Source organism: Primulina eburnea, unplaced genomic scaffold, assembly GCF_022965805.1.
Source record: "Primulina eburnea isolate SZY01 unplaced genomic scaffold, ASM2296580v1 ctg739_ERROPOS11973397, whole genome shotgun sequence".
NCBI lineage: Eukaryota > Viridiplantae > Streptophyta > Magnoliopsida > Lamiales > Gesneriaceae > Primulina > Primulina eburnea.
In genome coordinates, this window is record NW_027331510.1 from 3,582,018 (window position 1) to 3,606,789 (window position 24,772).

Here is a 24,772-nt window from a genome sequence, read left to right on the forward strand (position 1 = left end):
AATGTAATATTAGCAGTCATATGCACACACATCTAATTTTTTAATGTACGTACAAGGATATAGCTCGATTTATACAATAATAACGTACGTACGTTTTAACCTTAATAATTCAAACTAGCACAACACTATGCTCGTAGAACATACACAAAATAATTAGTCGACACGAAGTAATCCGAGCTCTACCAAAAAAAATATTTATTTATATCTTGAAATCAAATTGATCGAACAAAATTTCAAGACTGTTAGAAATCTAAAATAAAAAAAAAAACTATTATTCACTTTTATTTGAAAAAAAAGTAGGTATATTATGATATGGTCATATTGATTTATATCGACCTGATTTATATTTGGAGTGCAAAGTAATATTTCGGTATAAAAAATAATATATTTTTCATGGATCGGGTTGGATATAAGATATATCTTATAAAATTGACCCGTCAAATGAATTGGTGAGAAGTTTTTATTTAAAAAGTCAAAGATTGACTTCAAAGCTATTCATGATCTAAATTATAAATCATATGCTAAAACATCTCTTCATTCACATATATACCTTTAACTTTATAAAATATATATATAAAGTTAGTATTTGTGAAACAATCTCAAAAATATATTGTCGTTAGACATGTTAACGTGATCTATATTTAAAGTAAAAACAATATTTTTAGTACAAAAATTAATATTTTTTCATGAATTTAGTCGTATTTGATATCCGTTTTACAAAATTGACATGTGAAATTGTCTTGCAAAAGTTTTTGTAAAAGATATTGGGTAATGAGTGAGTATCATATGAGACCATCTCACAGATCTTAATCTGTGAGACGGGTCATGAACTATATCGATATTCACAATAAAAAGTAATACTATTAGCATAAAAAATAATAATTTTTCATGAATGATCCAAATAATAGATCTGTCTCACAAAAGTTTTTACATTGGCTAATATCAATTTTTTTTTTTCAAAATTATAATTTAAAATTATGTTATTCTCTTAAATATATATTTATATGTATAAAAAATCAGAGGAAATAATATATTTAATTTATATTATGGTTAACAATTCAATATTTTTCAACAATTGTTTTATTTGAAAAATATATGCATGTGAAAAATAGCAATTCAACGTGCACAGATGAGTAGATACTTTAGATAGAGAGAGAGCCTCCGACCCGAAAGTGTAAAAGAAGATGAGTAGTTTAAATGATGGGCAATTATTACATGTATAATCGAACTTGTTAATTGCCTTCCACGGAAACCCGAATCTCCACTAATTTACGACCCGGACCCGCGTATGGCACGCCCCACCCAAATAAGCACCATTGAAGCGTGCACGGGACGCGCTGGGCTCTGCATGTAAGGGTTCGTCACCCGAAGCAGCTCAAAAAGAAGTGAAAATTTTGGAAGATAGTGTGTGTTTGTGTGTCAGATAGAGAACGTGCACTATTTTTTTTGAACACAGATCTGAACCCACTAAAAAGGACGACTCTCCAAACGCCTCATTAAATTAAATTAAAGATTTTAAAAAAAGAGAGAAAGAGATGGTGAAAGAGGTACGGTACATATGCATATTTACGATTCAAGTGCAGTAAAATCGTGATAATTAAGATTTTACAGCTCTTGAATTGGTGAATTTTTATTTTTTTTAATCAACTGCCCATATAACACGAGGGTGAATCCATGGTGGGTTCTTTTTCCAAACACCGAATTAATTGTTCTGTGCTGTGTTCATGATGCTGTTGTTACTGTCAAGCTGCTGCTGAATCCAGAAGGCACAAGAGAGAAGGCGGTGGTTCGGCTTTTGTTACTTGCTTCCATTGATAAGAAACATTTGAAAACTTGAACACGAGAGAGAACATAAATAATTAATATGGAAGAAAGATGAAATCTTTCAGAGGCGATTCTTGGTTTTCAGAGCAAGCTCGTGTTTGTGCTTATTTGATTCAGAGGTTTTTTTTTTAAATTAATTTTCTTGAATCTTGAGATTTTTCATCGTCATCAGCCTGTGAATGATGATGCTAGTGTTATTAATTATATATCTTCCTAGAGAAATTCAACTACCCTGTTTTTATTTTTTGCGCAGAGGCAACTTTGAATGAATTTTTCCTTTTCTCTTACATTTCCTCAAAGGAAATACCCTTTATTAAACACTTAAACTTTTCGTCTTTTTATGATTTTCTGCAGGTAGTGGACTACTGATGGAACTCTAATTTACAGCTGGTGGGTGTGAGCGTGGAAGCAAGAAAAGAAAGATTTTTTTTACCCATTTGCTTTTTTGCAATCTTTACTCACATAAAGGTACAGAATTTGGGAAGGGTTGGAGTGAAATCTGCTACCAACCCTAAGAATAAACATGGAACCATATGAAGCAACAAAGATTGTTTTTCAGAGGATCCAAAGTTTAGACCCTGAAAATGCTTCTAAAATCATGGGGGTCTTATTGATTCAAGATCATGGGGAGAAGGAAATGATCCGCTTAGCTTTTGGCCCTGAATATTTGCTACACTCCGTTGTTCTTAGAGCAAGAAAAGAACTTGGTTTAGTGTCATCAAACTCCCCTTCCACTCCTTTGTCTCCTTCAACTTTTAGCAACCCTTTATCAACTCTTTCAAGGCAGAATTCTTGTTCTTCTGCTTCATCCAGGGTTCTTGGTGGTTTGAATCTTCCTTCTCCTCTTAGTATAAGCTTCTCGGATTTTCAGAGCTCAGACGATTTAATCAGTCCTGGTGGTTACATTAATGGCAGCTCACCATCCACTATGAACTCTACTGCGACTCCCTTTTATACGAGTGGGGAGGTAGATTTGATCGACGAGCTTCAGCTTCAAGATCAATTATCTTTTCTGAATGATGGAAGCGACCCCGTTTGCTTCCCTTCGTACGCCGGAAGCTGGGCTGGCGCCGCCGCGGTCCACCGTAGGAGCTGCTCTGTGAATGACATCTGCATGGGGTCCGATGATCTGAGTGGAGGAGGGTATGGGTGGAAGCCTTGTTTGTATTACGCTAGAGGGTACTGCAAGAATGGTACCAGCTGCCCCTTCCTCCACGGCGGCGACAGTGGCGGTTCTATGGCGGTGGAAGGTGGAGCTGTGGCTGTGGGTTCACCTAGTAATTTCGAGTTGATGGAGCAGCAGTGCCAAGATTTGCTCAGTTCAAAGTCAACTCAACAGCAGCGGCAGGCTGCTTATTCTCCACGCACCACAAGCAAATGCATGAATTTTCTTCTGCAGCAGCAATTTCCTGCCGACAGTCCAAGGTTTGTAGCGAAGTAATAATGTTTTGCTTTCCAGATCTTGTTAATCTTCGGGTTGTTTTCTAGATTAAATATATTCCTTCTTTTTTACGTCTTTATTTTTAGAGCATTGATGATGGGCGAAGGCATGTACAAATCTAGCAGAAATAGGCTTGAAAGAGGTGATTTTGGAATAGTGAATCCCGGTTCAAGGCAAATTTACCTGACATTCCCAGCTGACAGCACTTTCAAAGAAGAAGATGTTTCCACTTACTTTAGGTGCATTATATTTTATTGGACTCAATGAAGTTGAATAACCGATTTCTTGCTTTTCTAAGCTAATTGAGCTTTTGGGATTTGATTTTTATGTATTTTCTTTGATCTTGAAGTATCTTTGGGCCGGTCCAAGATGTGAGGATTCCATATCAGCAGAAGAGGATGTTTGGCTTCGTCACATTCGATTATCCAGAAACGGTGAAGCTCATTCTTTCGAAGGGTAATCCTCATTTCGTGTGTGATGCTCGAGTTCTCGTGAAGCCATACAAGGAGAAGGGCAAAATCCCAGATAAGCATAGGTGATTTGTTAACTCTTTTATTCCTACTTGGTTTCTCTTTATGGTATAGGATGCGGGATTCTTGAATTCTCGCTAATGGTGTGTTGTTGCAGGAGACAACAAATGGAAAGGGAAAGGGGCGAATTCAACGCATATGGTAGCCCTACCGGTCTTGAATCTAGAGATCATTTTGATCTTCACCTTGGTAAGAATTGAACTAATTATTGATGTTTTATGCTTGACCGCGCCCCCATTATTGGGAAATACAAGCCAAGAATTAATTATATGCAATTGCGTACTCCTGCGGTGTGAGTGAATGAACCTGAGATTGCCCTGAGGCTGAACTTTGCAATACCTTGGATCTTTGGTTGGCAATTTCTCATACGGTCCAGTTTAATATTTGGCTGCATGTTAGGTGCAAGAATGCTGTACAATACTCAGGATATTTTATGGAGGAGAAAATTGGAGGAACAAGCTGACTTGCAACAAGCCATTGAACTACAGAATAGAAGACTTATGAGCCTACATCTTCTTGATGTCAAGAGGAATAGCCACAACCGTACCCTCTCCACCGGTGCCATTATTTCACCGTCTGCGTACTCGCCGAATTTTTACACTCAAAGCATGGTGCTTTCTGATCGAAGCAGCCCGGAAGCCAAATCAGAAGGTTCCCATTTTACCAGATCCCATTTTCTCTGAAACTACATAATCAATGTATGGAGAATGAACACGTGGAACTATGTTATTGCAGGAGACATCCCGGATGGAACAATTCCGAATCTGGTAAATGTTTCTGCCAACGAGGCCATTAATCCTACCGAAAGCACGGTGGAGAACAAAGATTCTTTTGTCAAAACTGAAAGCGACAATGGGAAGGAAAGCTTCTCTAAAGAACGTGATTTGCCAGAAAGGTTTCAACTCTCTCTAGTCAAATGATGAAGATTAGATATTCCATTTCAGTGTATCATGCATCAATGGATTAAAGTTAATTAAAAGTATAAATATACAGCTCGGATCACAACCTCCCCGATAGCCCCTTCGCTTCATCTATTGCTGCCAGTGACTGTACAATGGTGTTCTCTAATGGCGGGGTGGAGACTGTGGACGAGAATGGATTCAATCCTACACCGGCTTCGAAGAACGATAATTTGATCACCGGCCCAACTTTTCTTCCCTCCACTTCACTGGACATTACTCCATTTAAGTCATGTTACTTCCAAGTTCCCAGGTATATGTTATGTTCTCTCTTGCATTGCTCAAATAATTTTCCTACACTATTATTGCAAAACATTAATTAGTACCAGAAAATCATATATGACCTTGATGTAGGTTTGCTTCTGGTCATGAGACCATTGGAATGTAGGCTTTAATTAAATATCTTGTTGCCCTGCAACCACCTTATTGAAGGTAAGATGCCGACAATTATTCAATTCTTCATCATCAAACTTATTTATTTCTTCACCTAATTCAAGAGCCATTTCCCAGGCTTTTTTTGACAGGATAAAGATTCCTACCTGTAAAGCACCACCACCACCACCACCACCTCCGTTTCCGCCCCCGCCCCCGCCCCCGCCCCCGCCACCTCAACCATCACCACAGCAGTTGGAACCACCACCATTACATAACTAATAAATACTATATTACCTATTACAAAACAAGATATGCATATATATATATATGATATATATGTATAAAAGGCAGTAAAAGAAAGTGGGACGGCCATCTTTTTTCTCAGCTCATTCTCTTTATATATAAGAATATAAATATATGCTGCACTGTAATATTCTGTCTTCTTAGCTGAAATCTCGTCGGACCACAGGTATAAAAAGATAGTCATCATCTTACTCAAAAGATCAAAGGAATAACACTTTATCAGGAGCTGTAATTTTTCTCTTCTTTTGTCGCCATTGATGGATTCGGTCTCCCACTGTATAATTCCAGAAATTTAAGGTTTCCCTTCTTTTACTTATATAAACGAAGTCGTTGTTTAGCTGATACTGATATTTTATGCGGCTGATCAAGTATAATTTCATAATACTATTACAAGAAAGTTATAGATTCATCCTCTTGTGTTATAATCTCTCTTTGTTATTATACAAACCAAGAACTCATGAATACTTTTGCATGTCGAATTTTCGAACAAAGTTCAAATATTTGGATCTGTGATTACATTGTAATGGTTGGAGAATAAATGTTGCTGTCTGCTGACTGAACGTCTTAATTAAAATGTGATGGGTCCTCTGTTTGGTTTGGTGTTATTTATTTAGAATAAAAATTTCAAATTTTGTGTCTGTGTTTTGAAATTTAGCATGTCTTTTTGGTCCCCCTATGATACTGATGCAGAGTGGGTTCTCATTGTCGAATCTCATAGGAAATAATCGGAAATAGATGGAGTCTATGTTATATTTGGAGTGATTTTTTTACTATTTTAATATAATTGAACAGTTTATATTATATTTGGAGTAATATTTTTATGTTTTGATATAATATATTTAATTTTAAAATATAAAGAGAGCGTTGTTATTTCAGATTTAGTGTAGACAGAACGAAAGAAACATGTGGGGATGGGTTATTGTCATTGTTATGAAGACAAAAATTAGGGAAATTTCCTTTCTACTTTTTTCCTTGAAAAATATGGGTATGATTGGTGTCCTTTTCTAAGTAAGATTATGGCCTTGGAGCATCAGGTATCTTTTAATTATTTTATATAGTCCAAGATTTTTGTCACTTTGCTAGGATGTTCCCTTTTTCACAATATCACACAAAATATTGTGTGCAAAAAATTCCGAAATTGAGTATTTGATTAAAACCATAATTCCAACAGATTTTTTTTTTCTTCAATTTTTTTAAAATTTATGTGATGAGGGTCACAAGAAGCACATCATCACATGGGAGATGACTTAGCATATGTTCTCTAAATTATAGTCCACTGTTGATTGGGTCCATTCCAGCAAATGCCCCATCACCCGTTCCTGTTCTCTAAATGAAACTGAAAATATTAAAATTTAGATGAAAATCATGTTCCAATATTGGTCAACCTCAATAGAAGTTTGAATTGATTGTAAAGTTGCTTGAGGCTTAATTATGGTTATTTTATTTGGAGTCGTCCATAATTTATTTATACTTACTCGAGTACTTGTTTCTAACATTTTCTTTGATTCACGTAAAAATGTAATACTCAAATATCGAATAATCGATCAAACTCGAGCAGTATCTTGGCGAGCTCGATTTGTTATTTGAGCTCATGGTCATGAGCTAAATCTCGTCCTATTAGAACTCATGACCTCACTTGATGGAGGCTTTCTTTATAGAGTGAGTCTCATGTGAGACCGTATCACGGATCTTAATCTGTTAGATGGGTCAACCCTACCCATATTCATAATAAAAGTAATACTCTTAGCATAAAAAGTAATACTTTTTCATGGATAACCCAAATAAGATATTCATCTTACAAATATGACTAATGAGACCGTCTCACACAAGTTTTTATCTTCTTCGTATATTTGAAAAAAATAAGTAGTTTAATGAATGATATGAAATTCTACTATTCTGGTGTTACCGTGCACATGTGGGAAACATAGGACCCAAGAATATCTGGGAGAGAGTGCCTTGGTGGCAGTACTTTAATAAAATTGCTCTTTGGCCTTCCAACTTTATGAGAACTAAGTAATTGTCATTATTCACTCATTTGGGCTGGGCCTAGTCATATTCTAATTTCCGGGCTGGACGGCCTAGATCGGAAGTGGACGTGCCGGAGCCCGCGTAGATTTTGACATAACACGGCAATGTCAGTTGAGTAGATTTCATTTTTTTTTTTGTTTGGGTTTTGATGTTCCTTTTTTTCATTATAAAACGGAGTATATTGGGGAGGCGAATGAAAGTAACACTAATTTAGTTATTTATATATATATATATATGAGAAATTGTAGTGATAAATATCAATATTAACTTCAATGACGGAGAATATGAACGTTTGACCAATAGTTAGATTCCTTCTACAAACATTTTTTTGGATGATCTTGTAACACAAGGTTTGTCGATTTATATGACTAGCGTAGTTTGCAAGTAACTATATTAATTTGATAGTTTATCCAATACATATCGAAAGATAACGAGAGTAAGTTCCATCGTGTCAAAAACATTAGAACTCGAGATTTGGAGACCGTGCCCAAATTCACCAAACCACTGGTATGAAATGTGGGTTTATCTTCCTCAGGACTCATTTCTCATGGTACTCACTAACTCACTCAAGTATTTCAATAAAATGCGCTAAAATACATCAGATGAATTTCAGTATATCATCGTCCATAAAAATCAAATCGGTGACACTTGTAAGCAAAGTGTAGACTAATGTGCATTTGCAAATCTCTTTACTCTTTCTTCCCGCCTATTTTGATGGACGCTTTGACTCTCTTTCCTTCATTTTGTACAAATCCATAAACTCTGATCCACTTCTCAAACACCATTCTCGCTCAATGTTTCTGCACAAAATATTGAAATAAGTAGTAAGGGGGGGGCTTTGAGAAACCATATTTGATCGTGACGATGGAGGAATATTTGAAGAATAATTTCGATGTAGATGCTAAGAGGCCATCCGAAGAAGCTTTAAAGAGATGGAGATCTGCTGTTTGGCTTGTCAAGAATCCTCGCCGCCGATTTCGAATGGTTGCAGATCTCGCCAAGCGTGCCGAGGTGAAGCGCAAACGTCAAAAAATCCAGGTTTCATTGCAAATATAATCTCTACTCTTTTAACCCCGCCTGTCGCCATTCTCTTATTCAATCTCCCTTAATTATATATATATATATTTGTGCATTTCATATGAAATTTTAAGTTTTCCCAAGCATAATTAGTCCGGGCCTGGGCCTGGGCCTGGGCCGGGGACAGAACCAACCCACACACAAGTAGCCTTGGGTCGAATTGACCCAAAATCTTGTCTTCTTCAGCTCTACCTTGATCCGACCCGACCCGTATAGCATTTGCATGTGGAACCGATTTCTATAATTTAGAATAAAAAAAGATACGTAATTTGAAATCCAAATTTGACGCTCGCTAACAAATTGAAATGATTCAAGTCAGACAGACTGAATGTTTCGAGGCAATTTCTTAGAAGTTGCGATAATTAAAATGTCATACATTTCTTTCATTCACACAAATATACGACCTTTGTCTGGCGTGTAAGTTTCCACACATACTATATATTAACACAACAAAGCTGCAAATATTTTACATTCATATCTGACATTTTTTTAGTCCTTCAGCCAATCCTTTGATGATGCAGGTTAGCAGCAATGCATATATATATATATATATGTGTGTGTGTGTGTGTGTGTGTGTGTGTGTGTGACATAACAATTTAAAATATGGTTTTTTATTCTATATATGTATAATTTTTGAACTTTACGGATCTCTAAGCAGGGATGATAATGCGTCAGATTAAATATGAACGGATCGTTCTATTTTCGTGTTATAAATTTGTATATTTCGCCTCATCCCTGTTGATCCATATTTTATGTGAAAAAAATTAGTTGTAATGAAGTGTAATATACGTTAGTATTGATCATGCATATTGCAATAAAAATAAATGTCGATTTGGAAATATATAGTGAAAATACTTTCTCATGTGACTTCTAAAGTTTTTATTCATAGTATATATGAAATGGATATAAAATGTTACAGAAAAGTGAATAGAAATAATTTATTCTATAGAATATCTAGGCGGTTAAGGTGTAATACGAATTAATTTTTATTATTAAATAAGTTTTTTTTTAATAAACAGGAAAATTATATTATTGAGTTAATTCTTATGAACCAAATCACTAGACATTCCCGATGTGTTCAATTGGCGTATTAATTTTATTTTTTATTTTTTTGAAAAATTGCTATGGTAAACTTTTAAATTTTCATAAGTTTCTCCTTTTCTTTGGTTTATTTGAATAATCAGTCTTATTATTATATCTTATGACAATGAAATCACAGTGCTATTATTCAAATAATCAAGTCTTTTTTTTTCTTTCGAAATAAATCAAGTTTTTTCCCCCAACTGCCTATTTAATTTTGAGCAATTATTTTAGTTTTCTTTGTTTATGTCCATGTGATGATGTAATACAAGGTGGTACTACATATGAGTTGGTCTTTTTCAAACCACAACAACTCGCTTTTTTATATTTTGTAATGATAATCACAAAAGACTATGTCAAAAAAATTTGGCAAAAACTTGTGTGAGACCGTCTCATAGATCGTATTTGTGGACAGATCTCTTATTTGGGTCATCCATGAAAAATATGATTTTTTTATGTTAAGATTATTATTTTTTATTGTGAATATGAGTAGGGTTGATCTGTCTCACAAATTAGGATCCGTGAGACAGTCTCACATGAGATCCACTCAAAAAATTTATGGTAGAAAGTTAAATAAATTATTACAAACTTATAAAAATACAGTTTTATAAAACTTTAAGTACGATGTAAATTAAATTGGATGAAAATAATTTAACATATATTATACATTATTGTATTGCCTAATAATCTACATTAAATTCTCAAATTTGTTTATTGCTCAATGTATAAATTATTATGTTATAAAGAATCCAACCACTCAACCACAGTATACCATATGAATTAAAAAATTCCATTTAATATATTTGACAAAAATCTTTCTTGGATTCAGTCTGAATAGTAAGAAGGATGATTTTCAGGCTCCTCATCTTCAATTTGGCATTTCTTCATATACTATTGGATCAAATTAATGAAAAATAATGAAAACGGTACTCATAATTAGCTCAATTTCATCACGAATTCAACACTCATGCACCAAGCATTACTGATTACATCAAGATCTTGCTCAACATACTCTACATTTGCTGAATTAGAGTAGGAAAATGCATGATGCTTTGTACAGGTTGAATATCATTACAAGTTCTCTTCTTTTTTATTTTTCTCAGGAAAAGATTCGAATAGCTTTATATGTGCAAAAAGCTGCTTTGCATTTCATTGATGGTAAGATTTAAGCACCATTTACCTTCTAAATTCTGACGGGTTTCACCTCTGTTTCCTTATAGTTTCAACTTCTTTTGTGGCGCAGCTGTGAACCGACCGGAACGGCGCAAAATTCCGGAAGAAGTGAGGGAAGCTGGTTTCGACATTGATCCTGATGATCTTGCTTCGATCGCGTGTAAACACGATATCAACTTATTGGAATCCCATGGAGGACTCGAGGGGTTATCGAGAAAACTCTCAGTCTCGCTGGAAAATGGAGTATCGGTGAGTGAAATTTCGATCAGGCAGAAAATCTATGGCGTGAATAAGTTTCTTGAAAAACCGGCGAGACCGTTTTGGATGTATGTGTGGGATGCATTGCAGGATTTGACTCTGATAATTTTGATGGTTTGTGCTGTCATATCGGTTGGAATTGGAATCACAACAGAAGGATGGCCGAAGGGTTTTTATGATGGGATTGGAATCAGTACGTGTATTTTCTTGGTTGTGATTGTCACTGCCGTTAGTGATTACAAACAGTCTTTGCAGTTTAGGGATTTGGATAAGGAAAAAAGGAATATAATTGTTCATGTAACTAGAAATGGGAGTCGGAAGGAGGTTTCAATTTATGATTTAGTAGCAGGAGATATTGTTAATCTGTCGATAGGAGATCAGGTTCCAGCTGATGGGATTTTCATATCAGGATACAGCTTATCCGTTGATGAATCGAGCTTATCAGGTGAGAGTGAGCCTGTCAATGTGGACAAGAATAGGCCCTTTTTGTTATCCGGGACAAAAGTGCAGGATGGATCAGGCAAAATGCTCGTTACATCTGTCGGTATGAGGACTGAGTGGGGGAGATTGATGGTGACTTTGAGTGAAGGGGGAGAAGATGAGACGCCATTGCAAGTGAAGTTGAATGGGGTTGCAACCGTTATTGGGAAGATCGGTTTGGCCTTTTCGGTTTTAACTTTTCTTGTTCTGACAGCTCGGTTTTTAGTTGGTAAGGCAATGCATGGTCACTTTATGAAATGGTCGATGGCCGATGTGGTGAATATTCTAAATTTCTTTGCTGTTGCTGTTACCATTCTTGTGGTTGCTGTACCAGAAGGGCTTCCTTTAGCGGTGACATTGAGTCTTGCTTTTGCAATGAAGAAACTCATGAATGATAAGGCGCTGGTTAGGCATCTGTCGGCTTGTGAGACGATGGGTTCTGCTAGTTGTATTTGCACTGATAAAACAGGAACATTAACAACAAATCATATGGTTGTTTCAAGAATTTGGATATGTGGAGAAGTTACAAGAGTAGATGGAAATGCTCTTAAGTCTGTTACATCTGAGGATATTATGAAAACATTTGTAAATGCTTTATTTCTGAATACAGGAGCTGAGGTTGTGAATGATAAAGATGGGAAAAAAGAGATACTAGGTTCACCAACAGAGAGGGCATTACTCGAGTTTGGCTTGCTATTTGAAAAGGCCTTTGATGCGCGAAAAAAAGAATTCAATATCTTGAAAATCGAACCCTTTAATTCTGTCAATAAGAAAATGTCGGTTCTGGTGAGGAATCCTTGTGGTGGGAGTCAGGCGTTCCTTAAAGGCGCATCAGAAATTGTTCTTGAAATGTGTGACAAGATTGTAGGAGAGAATGGGGAATCAGTGCCTTTATCTCATGAACAGAAAAAGGACATCACAAATGTTATTAATGGTTTTGCCAGTGAAGCTCTTAGAACACTTTGCATAGCTTTTAAGGATATGGAGAAATCATCTGACGAATCAATCCCCTATGATGAGTACACACTTTTAGCAGTAATTGCGATTAAGGATCCAGTGCGTCCTGGTGTAAAAGAAGCTGTAAAGACTTGTTTGAATGCTGGGATTATTGTGCGAATGGTGACTGGAGATAACATCCATACAGCCAAGGCCATAGCCAGAGAATGTGGTATATTGACTGATGATGGCATAGCAATAGAAGGTTCTGATTTTCGGGAGAAAAGTATGCAGGAATTGCATGAGATTATACCAAAACTACAGGTTTGACATTAGTTCTAGAGTACAAATTCAGTGTGACAATGTAGGATCATCGGTATATTACTTTGAAAAATTCTATTTTGCAGGTTATGGCACGGTCTTTACCTTTGGATAAACACAAACTCGTTACCCTTTTGAGGAAAGAATTTAAAGAGGTTGTTGCCGTGACTGGTGATGGAACTAATGATGCTCCTGCTCTTCATGAGGCAGATATTGGACTGGCCATGGGTATAGCAGGAACTGAGGTCTGTGATTCTGTAGGAATTGAAATAGCGGTGAAAACTCTGAGTCCGTATATCGTACTCAACCTCAAACTCAAGAATTAAATATAAACTTGAACCTCAACATTTGTCAAAGCTCGAGACCTTTACATACTCTGGAACACAAGTCAAGCTTAGGTCTCGTCCTTTTAGTTTGGCGATGTATTGAAACTTTTGCATCATCTTAGGTTTCTAAAGAAAATGATACCATTCTGGAGCTCAAGCTCGATAATTTTTATAAGAATATGAACCTGGAACTCTGGAAATCTCGACCTATTTGCACAATAAGATAAAGACTGCATATAGCCTTATTCTGATTCCTCAATAATGGGAGCTTTTTTAACATCCTCAGGTTGCTAAAGAAAGTGCTGACGTGGTGATAATGGACGACAATTTCACGACCATTTTGAATGTAGCAAAATGGGGTCGAGCAGTATACATCAACATCCAAAAATTTATCCAGTTCCAACTCACAGTAAACATGGTGGCTCTCGTGACAAACTTTGTTTCAGCATGTATCACAGGTAGAATTCGTTCAAGTATCATTCTTGGAATGGACTTATTTTATCTCGCGGTCTTATACGGTATCCAAATATCGACAGAGACCTTACATTACTGCAGGTTCTGCACCACTTACTGCTGTGCAGTTACTTTGGGTAAACATGATAATGGATACACTTGGTGCATTAGCACTTGCCACAGAACCCCCACATGACGGATTGATGACGCGATCACCTGTAGGAAGGAACGTGAATTTGATAACAAAAGTTATGTGGAGAAATATGATTGGTCAGAGTTTTTATCAGCTGGTTGTGCTTGGAGTTCTCTTGTTTAACGGGAAAAGGATCTTCAAACTCAATGATAAAGATTCAGATGCTACTCTTAACACTCTGATCTTCAACACCTTTGTTTTTTGCCAGGTATATAACCTCTACTCTGCGGGACACTTTAATACCATTAACCAAGAATTTGACTCGGACTCAACAGTGACAAGTAGAAAAATATTGCCCCCTCGTGGGCCTCAACTATGATTAAACGCAAGTTTCACGCATAACTCAACTTTGCTGACACTTTCTGAACTCTTGATTCATGTTCATATTATTTATCATGAATCTTATGTGATGATTCATGATGCTACTTGCATGGAATGAGGACTGAGTCGGTGGCGATAAGAATAAAAAATCACCCCCCATCAACCATAGATATGCAATTTTCGTTTTAATTTTTTAGCTGTCTAATATTTGTGCTAATTCTATACTGTTTTCACAAAATAAATCTAGATATTCAATGAGATCAACAGCCGCGACATGGAGAAGATAAACATACTCAGGGGCATGCTCAGCAGCGGGATGTTCATGCTTATTTTGTTATCCACAGTGACGTTCCAAGTTTTAATAGTTGAATTCTTGGGTACTTTCGCCAATACCATACCTTTGGGCCGAGAACTCTGGATTGTGAGCATTGGGTTAGGAGCAGGAAGTTTGCTTGTTGCCATTGTTCTCAAATGCATCCCTGTTTCATTGCCTAAGAGTGCTGGAATAGTCATGCATCATCATGATGGCTATGAACCGTTGCCGACTGGACCGGATCGAGCTTGAAGAAGACCCTTTTTTTCCAATAGAAATCTGAGTTAAATTTTGGTTAGATGATCTATGTTATGAGTGCAAATTCTCAGACAATGAAAGGGAACCAGTCAGGGATTCTTAAAAATTTTATTTTGCATTTGAATCAATGAATTTGAAGCTAATAATTTCAAATTATAAGAACAATCCATTTGTTTTGTTGAGTAAATCTATTTGCCAATGGATTTGAAATCCACAACTAGATATTTTTTGTATGTAATGAATTTTCATCATATATTTAAAATATTTCTTTCAATTTCTTCTTCAAATCCAAACACAATCTCATTAATTTATTCGTTTTGAAGAAATCCTAAGAGCTAGGCATCTTAAGTCTACTCGAGACAGTATTCGGATGATGTTTGGATCGAAGGACGCTGTGAATTTTAACTTGAATGGTTCTCAATATTATATTTGATAATATATTTACGTTCTTCTTCGAAAATACAATTAAATATAAATCAATACAAAAAAACGGTTAGATTAACGATGGGTATATGATAAAATGGCGACAGTTTATGTAGCGACGGATTTTCATAAAACCGTCGTAGCTAGTAAAACCGTGCATAATGCATTATGTTTTTGTAAAGTATATGATCATTTCATGTCTTCTAATAAATTTTAATTTTGATTCAATTTTCATCACTCCTAAATGTCATATTATTGTACCAAGTTTTAATTACAAAATTAACCATATTTTAAAATTTTAAATAACTCACACACTTTTAAAATAATTTATAACGTTTGATTCAATATCACTAGCCTAATAAGTCCTTGTACTACATGATAGCTATAGTAAAATGAATATTTTCAATTAAATACATATTATATTTTCCATTACAAACTCTTCAAATATATTTTCTTAAATATGTTTCCAAAATATCCAAATAGCAAAACTTCTCTAATTTCATGTTTGAATTCTTTTTTTATTAATTACATTTTCTCTTTTAAAGATAATAATATTATGAAAAAACAGTAATCAGAATATAGTTGATATGTTTTAGAGATTAAATTAGTTGTTATAATTTTTTTCATTAATATAATAATATTTCGATATGTTATATATCCGTATTTAAAATCAATAAACTTACTTTTCATAAGAAAAAAAGAATCTAATTTCAAAACAAAACTGAAAATAATTGATTATCTAAATTTGTTATTTTTAATTATATATAGTAATATTTTTTGAATTTAAGTAATTGACAAAAAAAAAAAATTAACTTGGAGACACTATATTATTGGGTAGAGTAGATGCTACCTGTGGGGCAGTGCCCTCACAGGATCTCAGCCATTGATTTTATATGGTGATTAAATCTGGGCTTTTGATCACTTCATATGGTGTATGTGTGTTTAAATTTGGGCCTTTGATCACCTCATGGGGCAGTGCCTCACAAGATAGGGTGAAATAAACCATATTATTGCTTGTATCACCGGCACACGTGGGGTTCCATTGCCTGTGATAGCTTCCCCTGTCGCGTTGCTTCTATCACTCAGGCTGCTCTAATGGAACAGCGATTGTCCTCCCTTTTTGGGGAGCCAACATTTTCTTAGGATTCCTGCTCGCACGCACGATTCTCTCTTCGAAATTCGACTGCATAATGCATGTACCTTCAACATGGCCATGCATTCTAGTTTCCCTCGTCGTTTGCTGGATTCTAGCGTGTCAATTGAATTATACGCCATTTAAATTTATCTTTTTGGCCATTTTCTCCTTGGTTTTTCTTGAATTTGGTCGGACTGTTCTTGTTTTTGGGCTTTTATTATCATCGATGTTGAGAAACTACATCACTATGTGTGTGAATAAGCTTCTGTGGAACTTTTTCTCCATCTCATTCACATGAAGGCGAATCACAGTCATAAAGTTTGGAGTACTTATATCATATATAATAGAAAGCAAAGAACGTATCTTGATCCTCTCTCTACAATCGATTTCGATATGTTTGTTCCCTCACGATACATTGGGTTTGCAGCAATTTGTATTGCAGCTTTGATGTCACAATACAACAGTGCTGCGTCTTTGAACTCTACTCCCATGTCCTACAGTATGCCTCTCATCCAGATGATCTCACAAGTTGCTGCGGCCATCGTTCGTTATTAGCTTAGGCGGAGCCATAAATATGGCTCTACCCAAACTAGAATTTTAAAACTTTAGAAAAAAATTGGGCCATCCGAGCTAAAGCCCGGATATCATTGCATGTACCCTCCGCCTCTGGTTATTAGGCTTCAGCAGAAGATAGTGAGACTGAACTCTACTCTGTTTCTTTGTTCTCCAGGATACCAGTGAGTTACGCAATTTAATAAACGCAATAGTCACTTAAAGATCTTCTAGTTAACGACAATAGCCTGTGATATCCAAAGACCTCTCCACTGATAACAAATTCCTAACCTGGTGCATTTTAAGTACTCAACCACTCTGGTCGCAGCCTTGAATGGGACCTCTTCGGAGAGTCATAACTGACTCACGTTTGGCTAATTATTTAGCCTAATTAGTAGTTAGGGAGTGTTAACTTGTTTAATTAATTTAAAATCAGTTAAATGGTGTATCTTACCTGATTTAATTGATGCTAAATATTTATATGTTTATTTTTATGCAAATTAAAATGTTTTCTCGAGTTTTAGCTTTTCACGAGAATATTCGATACAGGATCGGAGAAAGGAGACCGGAGACAATTAGGGCTTAATTATAAAATGTTATTGTTTATTTTAAGCCAAATTTTTTTATTTCATTTTATTTTAAATGATATATGAATTTAAATTTAAAATGATTTAAATTTTATTTGCAATTTTCGAAAATTATGAGTTAATTCTCTAACTTATGGTTTATTATTTTATAAATTTTTTGGGCTTAATTATTTAGCCTAATTAGTAGTTTAGCTATTTAATTAATTTAATTAAAAGTTAACCAAAAAAGAAAAGAAAAGAAAAGGAAGATAGCCTCTAAAAACTCACGTACAGGCGGTACACCTATGAATACACACACTCACACTTTTACACACACTAAATAATGTGTAAAGCTATGGTTGTGCCTCTCTTGAGCAACAGCCTCTTGAATACTCATCCTATCAATGTTTTGGAGAATTTGATGAGTTTTTGTCAAGAAAAACGTCAAGGAATCGTCCTCCGTTCATCCTCCACGTACCCTCGCGTCGGTATTTGTTTATTCGAGCGTTTAAACGCAATGAAATGTATAAACTTTTCTTTTACGCATCGATCTCCTCATATTATGTATTTTGATGTATATTGTGCATGAAAATTTGTTCGTTATGTGCAAAGTATGATGGGTTATGTTTTAAACGCTTTTGAAAATTTTGAATCACAAGACCCGCCATTTGTTGTCATTTCGATTCCTGCAATTTTATAAATTCGTTTCTGGAAACGTCTTCAACATATGATTTGTAGTATTTTGTAATACCTTCGATTTGATAGAAAATTCGTATTTTGTGATAAAAAACGAGGGAGATATGATTTTTATTGTAAAACTGCATAAGCAGTGAAATTTTTGTGTGACAAAACTTGTCACCCTCTGTTATTTCGAATTCTGTGACTTATATATTAGTTTTCTGGAAATGTTTCAACATATGATTTGTACCACTCTGTGTTATCTTCGATTCGATAGTAAATTCGTAATTTTCTGATAAGAAACAAGTGATATATGATTTTTATCGTAAAACCACACAAGCTGTGAAATTTACATGTCACAAAACACATCGCCATCTGTTAATTTGTAATCTGCGACTTATAGGTTGGTTTTCTGGAAATGTTTTCAACATATGATTTGTAATACTCTGTGTTATCTTTGATGCGATAACAAATTCGTAATTTTCTGATAAGAAATGAGAGATATATGCTTTTTGTCGTAAAATCACTGAAGCTGTGAAAATTTGTGTATGTTCTTCATGTTTTCTCAAGTTTTGGTTGCAGGTTTCGTCGGGATCTCCTGAATCTTTGCTGTTGTGGTTGGAGCTGCATGTCCAGAGTGCTCCAACAAAGCCCTCGACGTTTTTAAGTATGATCGATGTGTAAAAATATTTTATTTTGGAGATATGTGATTTGTCTTATGGCCACCTGATAAAGCATGACTGAGGATGTATGATTATGGGATTGGAAAGTAGTAAAGCATGACTGAGGACCTCTTCATCCGGTAAAGTATGACCGGAGATTTATGTATGTGGGAGTGGACATTCGGTCGAAAGGCTGAGGTGATCTCTGCCAACCCAGTACTGTGGTTTAGTCTTATCAGACGATTTATGTTACGTGCCACTTGATTTGAACATATTTCTATGCAAAATTAAGTATGATTATGTATGTTATGATGGAAGAACTTTTATGAAAATGTTTATGCAGGTCATGGCATGTCTTTGTTTATGTATGTTCAGTTGTTATTTCGTACACATTACTTTCAAATGCATGTGATTTTATTAAGTACTATATGCTATTCGTGGTTTATGCATGTTGAGTCTTTAGTCTCACTAGATTTTATCGATGCAGATGTTGATGTTTTTGAGGAGACAAGAGGTGCTGATTAGTGAGTTTTCTCGGACTATGTGCAGTGCAAACTCGAGAACCGCTATTGTTATGAAAGGATTTTATGCATGTTAAACTTTTTACTCTGATTTTTATTATTATAAATTTTGTTACCAAACAAGTATTTTCAAATGCTCGTTTTGGATAATATTTTTATAGTAGTGATGAATGATAGTTTTTTTATATCATGAAAATATTTTCTACTTAAATTATTTTTAAGAATTTAATCGATCATTTTATTTAAATTCAGAAGACGAGAATTTTTATTAAAGTAAAAAAAAAGATTCGTAAGTTTTAAAATAGTATTAATTATTTTATTAGCGGATGCATCTGGTTCATTGTTCTCATTTCAGGTCAAACTATCAGAATGAAATTCTGTTATTTCCACTCAGTGATTCTGCCGTTGTGTATTGAGTAAATTTCTACATATCCTTCTCCCTTGGACTCTATCCTTCCAAAAGTATAGTGGTATCCACATCTTGGCTTCTTTATGTTCCAGGAGGATGCTTTTGAGACACTTCATTGTTTCCTACGTTTATTTTTCCTATGCGTGGGAGTAAACAGTGATTTGCAATTTTCTTTCGGACATCTCTTAGCTGTGGTGCTTGAAAGACCAAAAATAACTGGATACTTTGCTGCAGGATGGTGATCCTACTTAATCGACTGTGAAGGGGGTTCAAAACTCGATCTTTGTTGTTATTGACTTCTTGTTGATAACTGCCTTGGAATAACTACTTTTTCATTCTAAAATCTCGATCTTCAGGACACTATCAAAATATTCTTACTGGTTATTTCTCTGAAGCAAAATATGCTTTTCTGGTCACATACTCGTAGGAAGTTTTCCCTCTCCACACATTATAGGTGGATTCTGACCTTGGTTGAATTGATTCTGTGTCTGATGCTCAAGGAGGACAATGTTGATTTGTTGTCCTAGTACATGGAACCCTGGAACTTCATACTTGTTTTTGGACATTTGGTTAGGACTTGGACATACGTTAGGTCCTGACTCTAACCAAATTGATAGATGAAAAAATGAAATATTCCACTGAAGTTGGAGCAATGAAGGGCCTTGGATGGAAGCTTCGAACGTTATTGAATTTCAATCCATTTTCTTACTGATAAAAGAGACTCATTGGTTTACTGATAATTATACATTCATTCGTTTAACCATAGTGGAAGTAGGATGCAATGAAACTTATGAACTTCATTCTTGATTTTATTTATGCAATTTATCTTCATGTAATCTTGATGATACTTTTTTCTCGATATTTCAGCTATGTGGCTGCTGTTTCTGTATCTAGTAGCATCATTATTCCCAGTGCTTTCTCTTTGCACAAATTCTCATTGGTTCCTTCTACTGTTTCTCATGCTTGGCAGGTTTCTTACTCATAACAAGTTTGTAATTTCCAGTAGGAAGTTATGAAATGGACCAGTACAAATCTAAATGAAATCCATTCCATCAATCAGCATTTGGCAAAACTGCAATCAGAAAATAAAATTAACCATAATTAGCTTTTGCCACCGGATCTTTCTTCCTTAGCCACAAGATACAATTGTAAAGTTACCATATTGTCTACAGATGTTCGGTGAAATCACTGCTATAATAATCCATTTGCTGGCTAGTTGTTAATTCTAGATCCAGTTCCTATCTTTCGCTATGCATCTTTAGCTTTCTAGGTGCCTACAGATTTACTCAGGGATTTGTTGTGTTTTTTTCTTGTTTGTGTAAAGTGACTGCAGATATCCTTTAAACTAATTGACAAGAATTGAAAACCGGAGTACTAGATGGACTTTAGCTTGAGGTAAAAATCTCCTGATATAAAATAGAAGGAATTTGATTTGACGAGAGATCATATTATGATTCCAAGTGTTTTTAGTAATTCTAAGATGAAACTATGACAAGAGCTTCTGGACCTGACAGAAATCTGCAATGAGAACGTAAAGATGACCATTACATAATTGATCTTTTTGCTACTCTTGTCACTGGCACTCTGTAAATAGTGTGCAAGAAGCATTTTGTGGAACCTCTACTCATGGACTGTTGGGAGTTTAGTTACGAGGAAAAAGTGGGTGAGCGATATTCTTTTCAGTAATTTACCTCTTGGTAAAATAGTGGTAATAAGGTAATATGTTTAAAGGTGTAATGCACGAGGCTGGATGCGAATCTTATAGAAGTGAGGTGCACTAGGCAATATTTTAGGATCAAGATAACTAAAGAAAATTATGCCACATAGAGACCAATGAAGATAAAAAGAAATGTAGGTTATGTACCTTCAATTCTAAACTCTGTACATTCCACTATCCAAAAATGGTATGAAGAATCTGTGCCATTTTCACTTTTTATGTTCCACTATCTGTATGACATCATATAATATGATGTGAGTGGGTCTAGATTCTGTGCTTTCTATCATCAAATGATTTCTCGAGTGTTTGATTTAAAAGTTCATGTTTTAGTCTGCTGTTTAGAAGTTCTGTGCCAAATAGTTTCATGAAATGATCTTGCAGTACTCAAAACATAAGCAGCGTTTCATATGCGTGTGTGTTTATATAGATATAATGATATATACCTCGAGCATTTCTTAAAAACACTTGAAGCATTGAGTTATTCTAAAAACATTTTTATACTCAGATTAAAATGGAACCATGAATCTTGCTAATGGAATTATTTTGTTAAATAGTTTTTAAGTTGCTGTGGATAAACAGAAGGATGCGTGTCGAGCTACTTGAGTAGTGGCTCAACAGGTTGGTATATCACCACTTCCATTGTTTAATGAATGGAGGAAATTTCTGACTGCCCGATATCTCATGCGTGTCCCTTAAAATTGTGTGAATTGGCTATTCATTTGATTTGTCCTACATGAACTTTCTATTGATTGCCAACAGGATAATGGAAGTGTAAAGTAGACACTGAGTTTATTTGATTTCAATTCTGATCAATTGGGAAATTATTGAAGAAGCTATTAATTATACATTGTATTTGGGTCATTGAACATACAGTGCTTTGATGAATGTAGCAGTTGCAATTGTTGTAGAAGAAATTAAACGAAAGATATGGTAGAGTTAGGAGAGTTATCGTATGAGGTCCACGCAATGCTAGTTGCATGGTTGCATTGTTCTTTTAGTTTACATACCATTGTATGTAATTATAAATTAAAATTCTTTAAATTCAATAGAATTTAACCGGTGGCGACCTTTATACATCCCAAGAATTGTGGAAAAAAATATTGAACTTCCATTAATCCTATCAATATAGTAAACTAGACCTTTTCTAAAATTTGGTAACCCCTTGGCCTACACATTAGATTGCTGAGAAATGATTGTAACCTTTGAGCTGTTTGCACATTCTGCAGGCAGTTTTGTCCAAATTACCGAAGTTGACTGTCATATAATGGAGACGGCCTTCTGAAAAATTCTCTGTCCCGGGGCAAGTATTGCTAGAGGGTCATAGGCTAACTTCCTTTGTACGAAGATTTCCCACCGTTGACCAAAATGTGCTTTCCACTCTTCCTGTGTCGTGTAATGAGGCAGATATTGCTTTACTCCTAAGTTGGCTGCCTCACAGAAATCTAAAATCCTTTTGTTTAGGCCTAGGATGTATTGTAGGCCGTCATGTTCTGTGGATAAGGGAACTGCATGTGGAAGAAATGCGACCAGGTAGAAAATGTCTTCCTCTGGTAGTACAAATGAAGTTCTATTGTCCCACCTGAAAATAAATTATCATTGATTTATTGGCAAAACTACATGAAAGAGCTTTGTACATTGGTTGTCTGAGAGTTTCTAAGTGAGATCTTTACATTGATTTATTGACTGGGTAGACGAGGACTGGGCCGTTATTTGTGTCCGTTAAAATGTTGCCGAAGACAACATTGGCGAAGCTGTTTATTTGACTTTTTGGAATAATTAGATTGAGCCATGGGTGTGGAAGATCCCATATCCCCTTAGATCGTAGTTTCAGTTCCGCTGTGTGCACCCTGTCCAAGAATTCTACACATGAAACTTCTGTAATAAAGAGTGTTGAAGGGACGTAGTTTAATTGAGACAACAAGGAATCAACCTCCTGCATAAGACAAAAAATGTCTTGGATATTAGAATCACGTTTGATTGATTCCTATCTCTCCGAAATTTCTATATTTATTTCAAAACGGAAATAATGATAAACTAATGGTTTCTCATGATTCTCACCATGTCTATTGTATTGGACTCGTGTGGATTAAAATTTTTGGTCAATTCCAGACAAAACAATGTCTTTCCATCAGATATGAACTGACTGGCTTGAGTTGGGTCTTGGGGATTGAATGATGATCTCCAGTAATTAACTAGACCTGTCTTGTTTATGATCACAAGACCTTCTATGTAATCAAAGGTGTTTTCTGCAGATATCAAGTACTCCTGGTCTCTAGCAAAAGTGGAGAAGTCTAAATATAGAACTCTAATCCATTTCACCTGTGGCAAGTTTAATTACAATCTTGTGAACTGTTCAACCATTCAAAACATTGAAAATAATTGTTGACCAGGGATACAGCATTTTTACCATCTTTGGTGCTGGCTCAAGAGCGATTCTTGCTCTAGTTATTATGCCAAACTGGCCTAGGCCACCCAGAACTCCATGAAAGAGGTCAGCATTCTGCTCTTCTGAACAAATTGTTACTTCTCCTTTTCCTGCATTTAATCAATCCTTGTTTGAGAATTGATGAAATAAAGACAGTATTTGACAAGCAACTTGAAGGTATATATATGCCATTTTCTGCCTCAGTATCATATTATATAGCAGAGATTTCATCATTCTAATGTTCTCTCTGAACTTTACTCGTGTTCTATGTAGCAGTCTACCGACATGCCACAATATACTTTTTATTACACAAACCTGTGACAACCTCAAGCTGGTGGACATTACTGATTTGAGGCCCATGTCGAAATGCCTGTCCACTGATTCCGGCATTTGACAACGTGCCACCTACCGTTAGATGCAGGTAATCTGTCCAAGATTTTGGTGCTAACCCATGTTTCAAGCACTCATGCAAGATATTGATCCAGAGCTCGCCAGCCGAGACATCGACGTAAGGGAATATTCCCTTTTGAACGGTCATTTCATTCCCACTTAGTGATTCCATGTTGATTACAATTCCTTGTGGTGCTTGCGCTTGTCCTTGCAGTGAATGACCACGACCTCTCGCCGCAATAGTAAGCCCAGAACCCGAACCCATTTGCCAAACATGTTGTATGGTTGTGGCGATATCGGACACTTTTTTTGGGTGTAGAACAGCAGAAGGAAGGAAATGAATTTGGTTTCCAAAATCTTTTGCTGCAAATTCATTTCCATCGAAGCTAAAACTCCCTTGAACATGTAGTGCCCTTAATGATGATTCGAGGCTAGAAAAACAGAGGCTTAGTTTGATAGCCATGCAGCATACTATCAAAGACATGGAATTTCTAATGAAAGAAATATTACTGCTATTTGATTTCATGTTTCTTCGCTTCCAGATGTCTAAAGAAAGAAAAACTTCCAATTTTTATGTTTTTGAACTTTGAAAGGCAGAGGTTGATATATAGAAGAACCAAGGGTGAAGAGTTGATGGAATTTAAA

General features: G+C 35.5%; 3 protein-coding genes and 1 long non-coding RNA gene across 12 annotated transcripts; 3 read left to right on the plus strand and 1 right to left on the minus strand.

Annotated features, from left to right (window-relative positions):
* Positions 1 to 1,599: 1,599 nt before the first annotated feature.
* Positions 1,600 to 5,857, plus strand: LOC140821753 (zinc finger CCCH domain-containing protein 53). 4 transcript variants are annotated; one of them, XM_073182341.1, is made up of 10 exons: positions 1,600 to 1,943; positions 2,179 to 3,249; positions 3,352 to 3,504; positions 3,615 to 3,800; positions 3,893 to 3,984; positions 4,195 to 4,446; positions 4,531 to 4,690; positions 4,789 to 5,007; positions 5,109 to 5,186; positions 5,265 to 5,857. In XM_073182341.1, the coding sequence occupies exons 2-9, from the start codon at positions 2,348 to 2,350 to the stop codon at positions 5,140 to 5,142; spliced, it is 1,998 nt and encodes a 665-aa protein (XP_073038442.1). In that variant the 5' UTR covers positions 1,600 to 1,943; positions 2,179 to 2,347; the 3' UTR covers positions 5,143 to 5,186; positions 5,265 to 5,857. The 4 variants fall into 4 exon arrangements, with proteins under 4 accessions (XP_073038442.1, XP_073038443.1, XP_073038444.1 ...); XM_073182342.1 differs by having other exon boundaries at positions 5,279 to 5,857; XM_073182343.1 differs by having other exon boundaries at positions 1,600 to 1,918.
* Positions 5,858 to 7,790: 1,933 nt separating this feature from the next.
* LOC140821771 (calcium-transporting ATPase 4, plasma membrane-type-like) lies at positions 7,791 to 14,814 on the plus strand. Of its 5 annotated transcripts, XM_073182368.1 has the most exons (8): positions 7,791 to 7,800; positions 10,475 to 10,543; positions 10,721 to 10,775; positions 10,861 to 12,788; positions 12,872 to 13,030; positions 13,398 to 13,569; positions 13,667 to 13,965; positions 14,326 to 14,814. In XM_073182368.1, the coding sequence occupies exons 2-8, from the start codon at positions 10,535 to 10,537 to the stop codon at positions 14,641 to 14,643; spliced, it is 2,940 nt and encodes a 979-aa protein (XP_073038469.1). In that variant the 5' UTR covers positions 7,791 to 7,800; positions 10,475 to 10,534; the 3' UTR covers positions 14,644 to 14,814. The 5 variants fall into 5 exon arrangements, 4 of the variants coding, with proteins under 4 accessions (XP_073038469.1, XP_073038467.1, XP_073038470.1 ...); XR_012115844.1 differs by lacking the exons at positions 7,791 to 7,800; positions 10,475 to 10,543 and adding an exon at positions 7,974 to 8,498 and having other exon boundaries at positions 13,648 to 13,965; positions 14,326 to 14,563; XM_073182366.1 differs by lacking the exons at positions 7,791 to 7,800; positions 10,475 to 10,543 and adding an exon at positions 7,984 to 8,498.
* Positions 14,815 to 19,525: 4,711 nt separating this feature from the next.
* Positions 19,526 to 24,512, plus strand: LOC140821919 (uncharacterized). 2 transcript variants are annotated; one of them, XR_012115859.1, is made up of 2 exons: positions 19,526 to 20,990; positions 23,565 to 24,512. It is a non-coding gene; the product is annotated as an uncharacterized lncRNA (long non-coding RNA). The 2 variants fall into 2 exon arrangements; XR_012115860.1 differs by having other exon boundaries at positions 19,526 to 19,833.
* Positions 22,322 to 24,767, minus strand: LOC140821918 (cytokinin dehydrogenase 9-like). The gene is made up of 5 exons (XM_073182600.1): positions 24,053 to 24,767; positions 23,720 to 23,847; positions 23,371 to 23,631; positions 22,983 to 23,245; positions 22,322 to 22,891 (listed from the first exon to the last, which is right to left on the minus strand). Exons 1-5 carry the CDS (start codon positions 24,651 to 24,653, stop codon positions 22,570 to 22,572), a joined length of 1,575 nt encoding a protein of 524 aa, XP_073038701.1. The 5' UTR covers positions 24,654 to 24,767; the 3' UTR covers positions 22,322 to 22,569.
* Positions 24,768 to 24,772: the final 5 nt, after the last annotated feature.

Coding starts and splice junctions, on each gene's coding strand:
- LOC140821771 (XM_073182366.1), top strand. CDS start 8,325: ATGGAGGAATATTTGAAGAATAATTTCGATGTAGATGCTAAGAGGCCA. Junction 8,499..10,720: donor GCAAACGTCAAAAAATCCAG/GTTTCATTGCAA, acceptor TATTTTTCTCAG/GAAAAGATTCGAATAGCTTT. Junction 13,570..13,666: donor TGTTTCAGCATGTATCACAG/GTAGAATTCGTT, acceptor ACATTACTGCAG/GTTCTGCACCACTTACTGCT.
- LOC140821753 (XM_073182341.1), top strand. CDS start 2,348: ATGGAACCATATGAAGCAACAAAGATTGTTTTTCAGAGGATCCAAAGT. Junction 3,801..3,892: donor AAAATCCCAGATAAGCATAG/GTGATTTGTTAA, acceptor GTGTTGTTGCAG/GAGACAACAAATGGAAAGGG. Junction 4,691..4,788: donor GAACGTGATTTGCCAGAAAG/GTTTCAACTCTC, acceptor ATAAATATACAG/CTCGGATCACAACCTCCCCG.
- LOC140821918 (XM_073182600.1), bottom strand. CDS start 24,653: ATGAAATCAAATAGCAGTAATATTTCTTTCATTAGAAATTCCATGTCT. Junction 23,848..24,052: donor CCAGCTTGAGGTTGTCACAG/GTTTGTGTAATA, acceptor GATTAAATGCAG/GAAAAGGAGAAGTAACAATT. Junction 23,632..23,719: donor TTGAGCCAGCACCAAAGATG/GTAAAAATGCTG, acceptor AACTTGCCACAG/GTGAAATGGATTAGAGTTCT.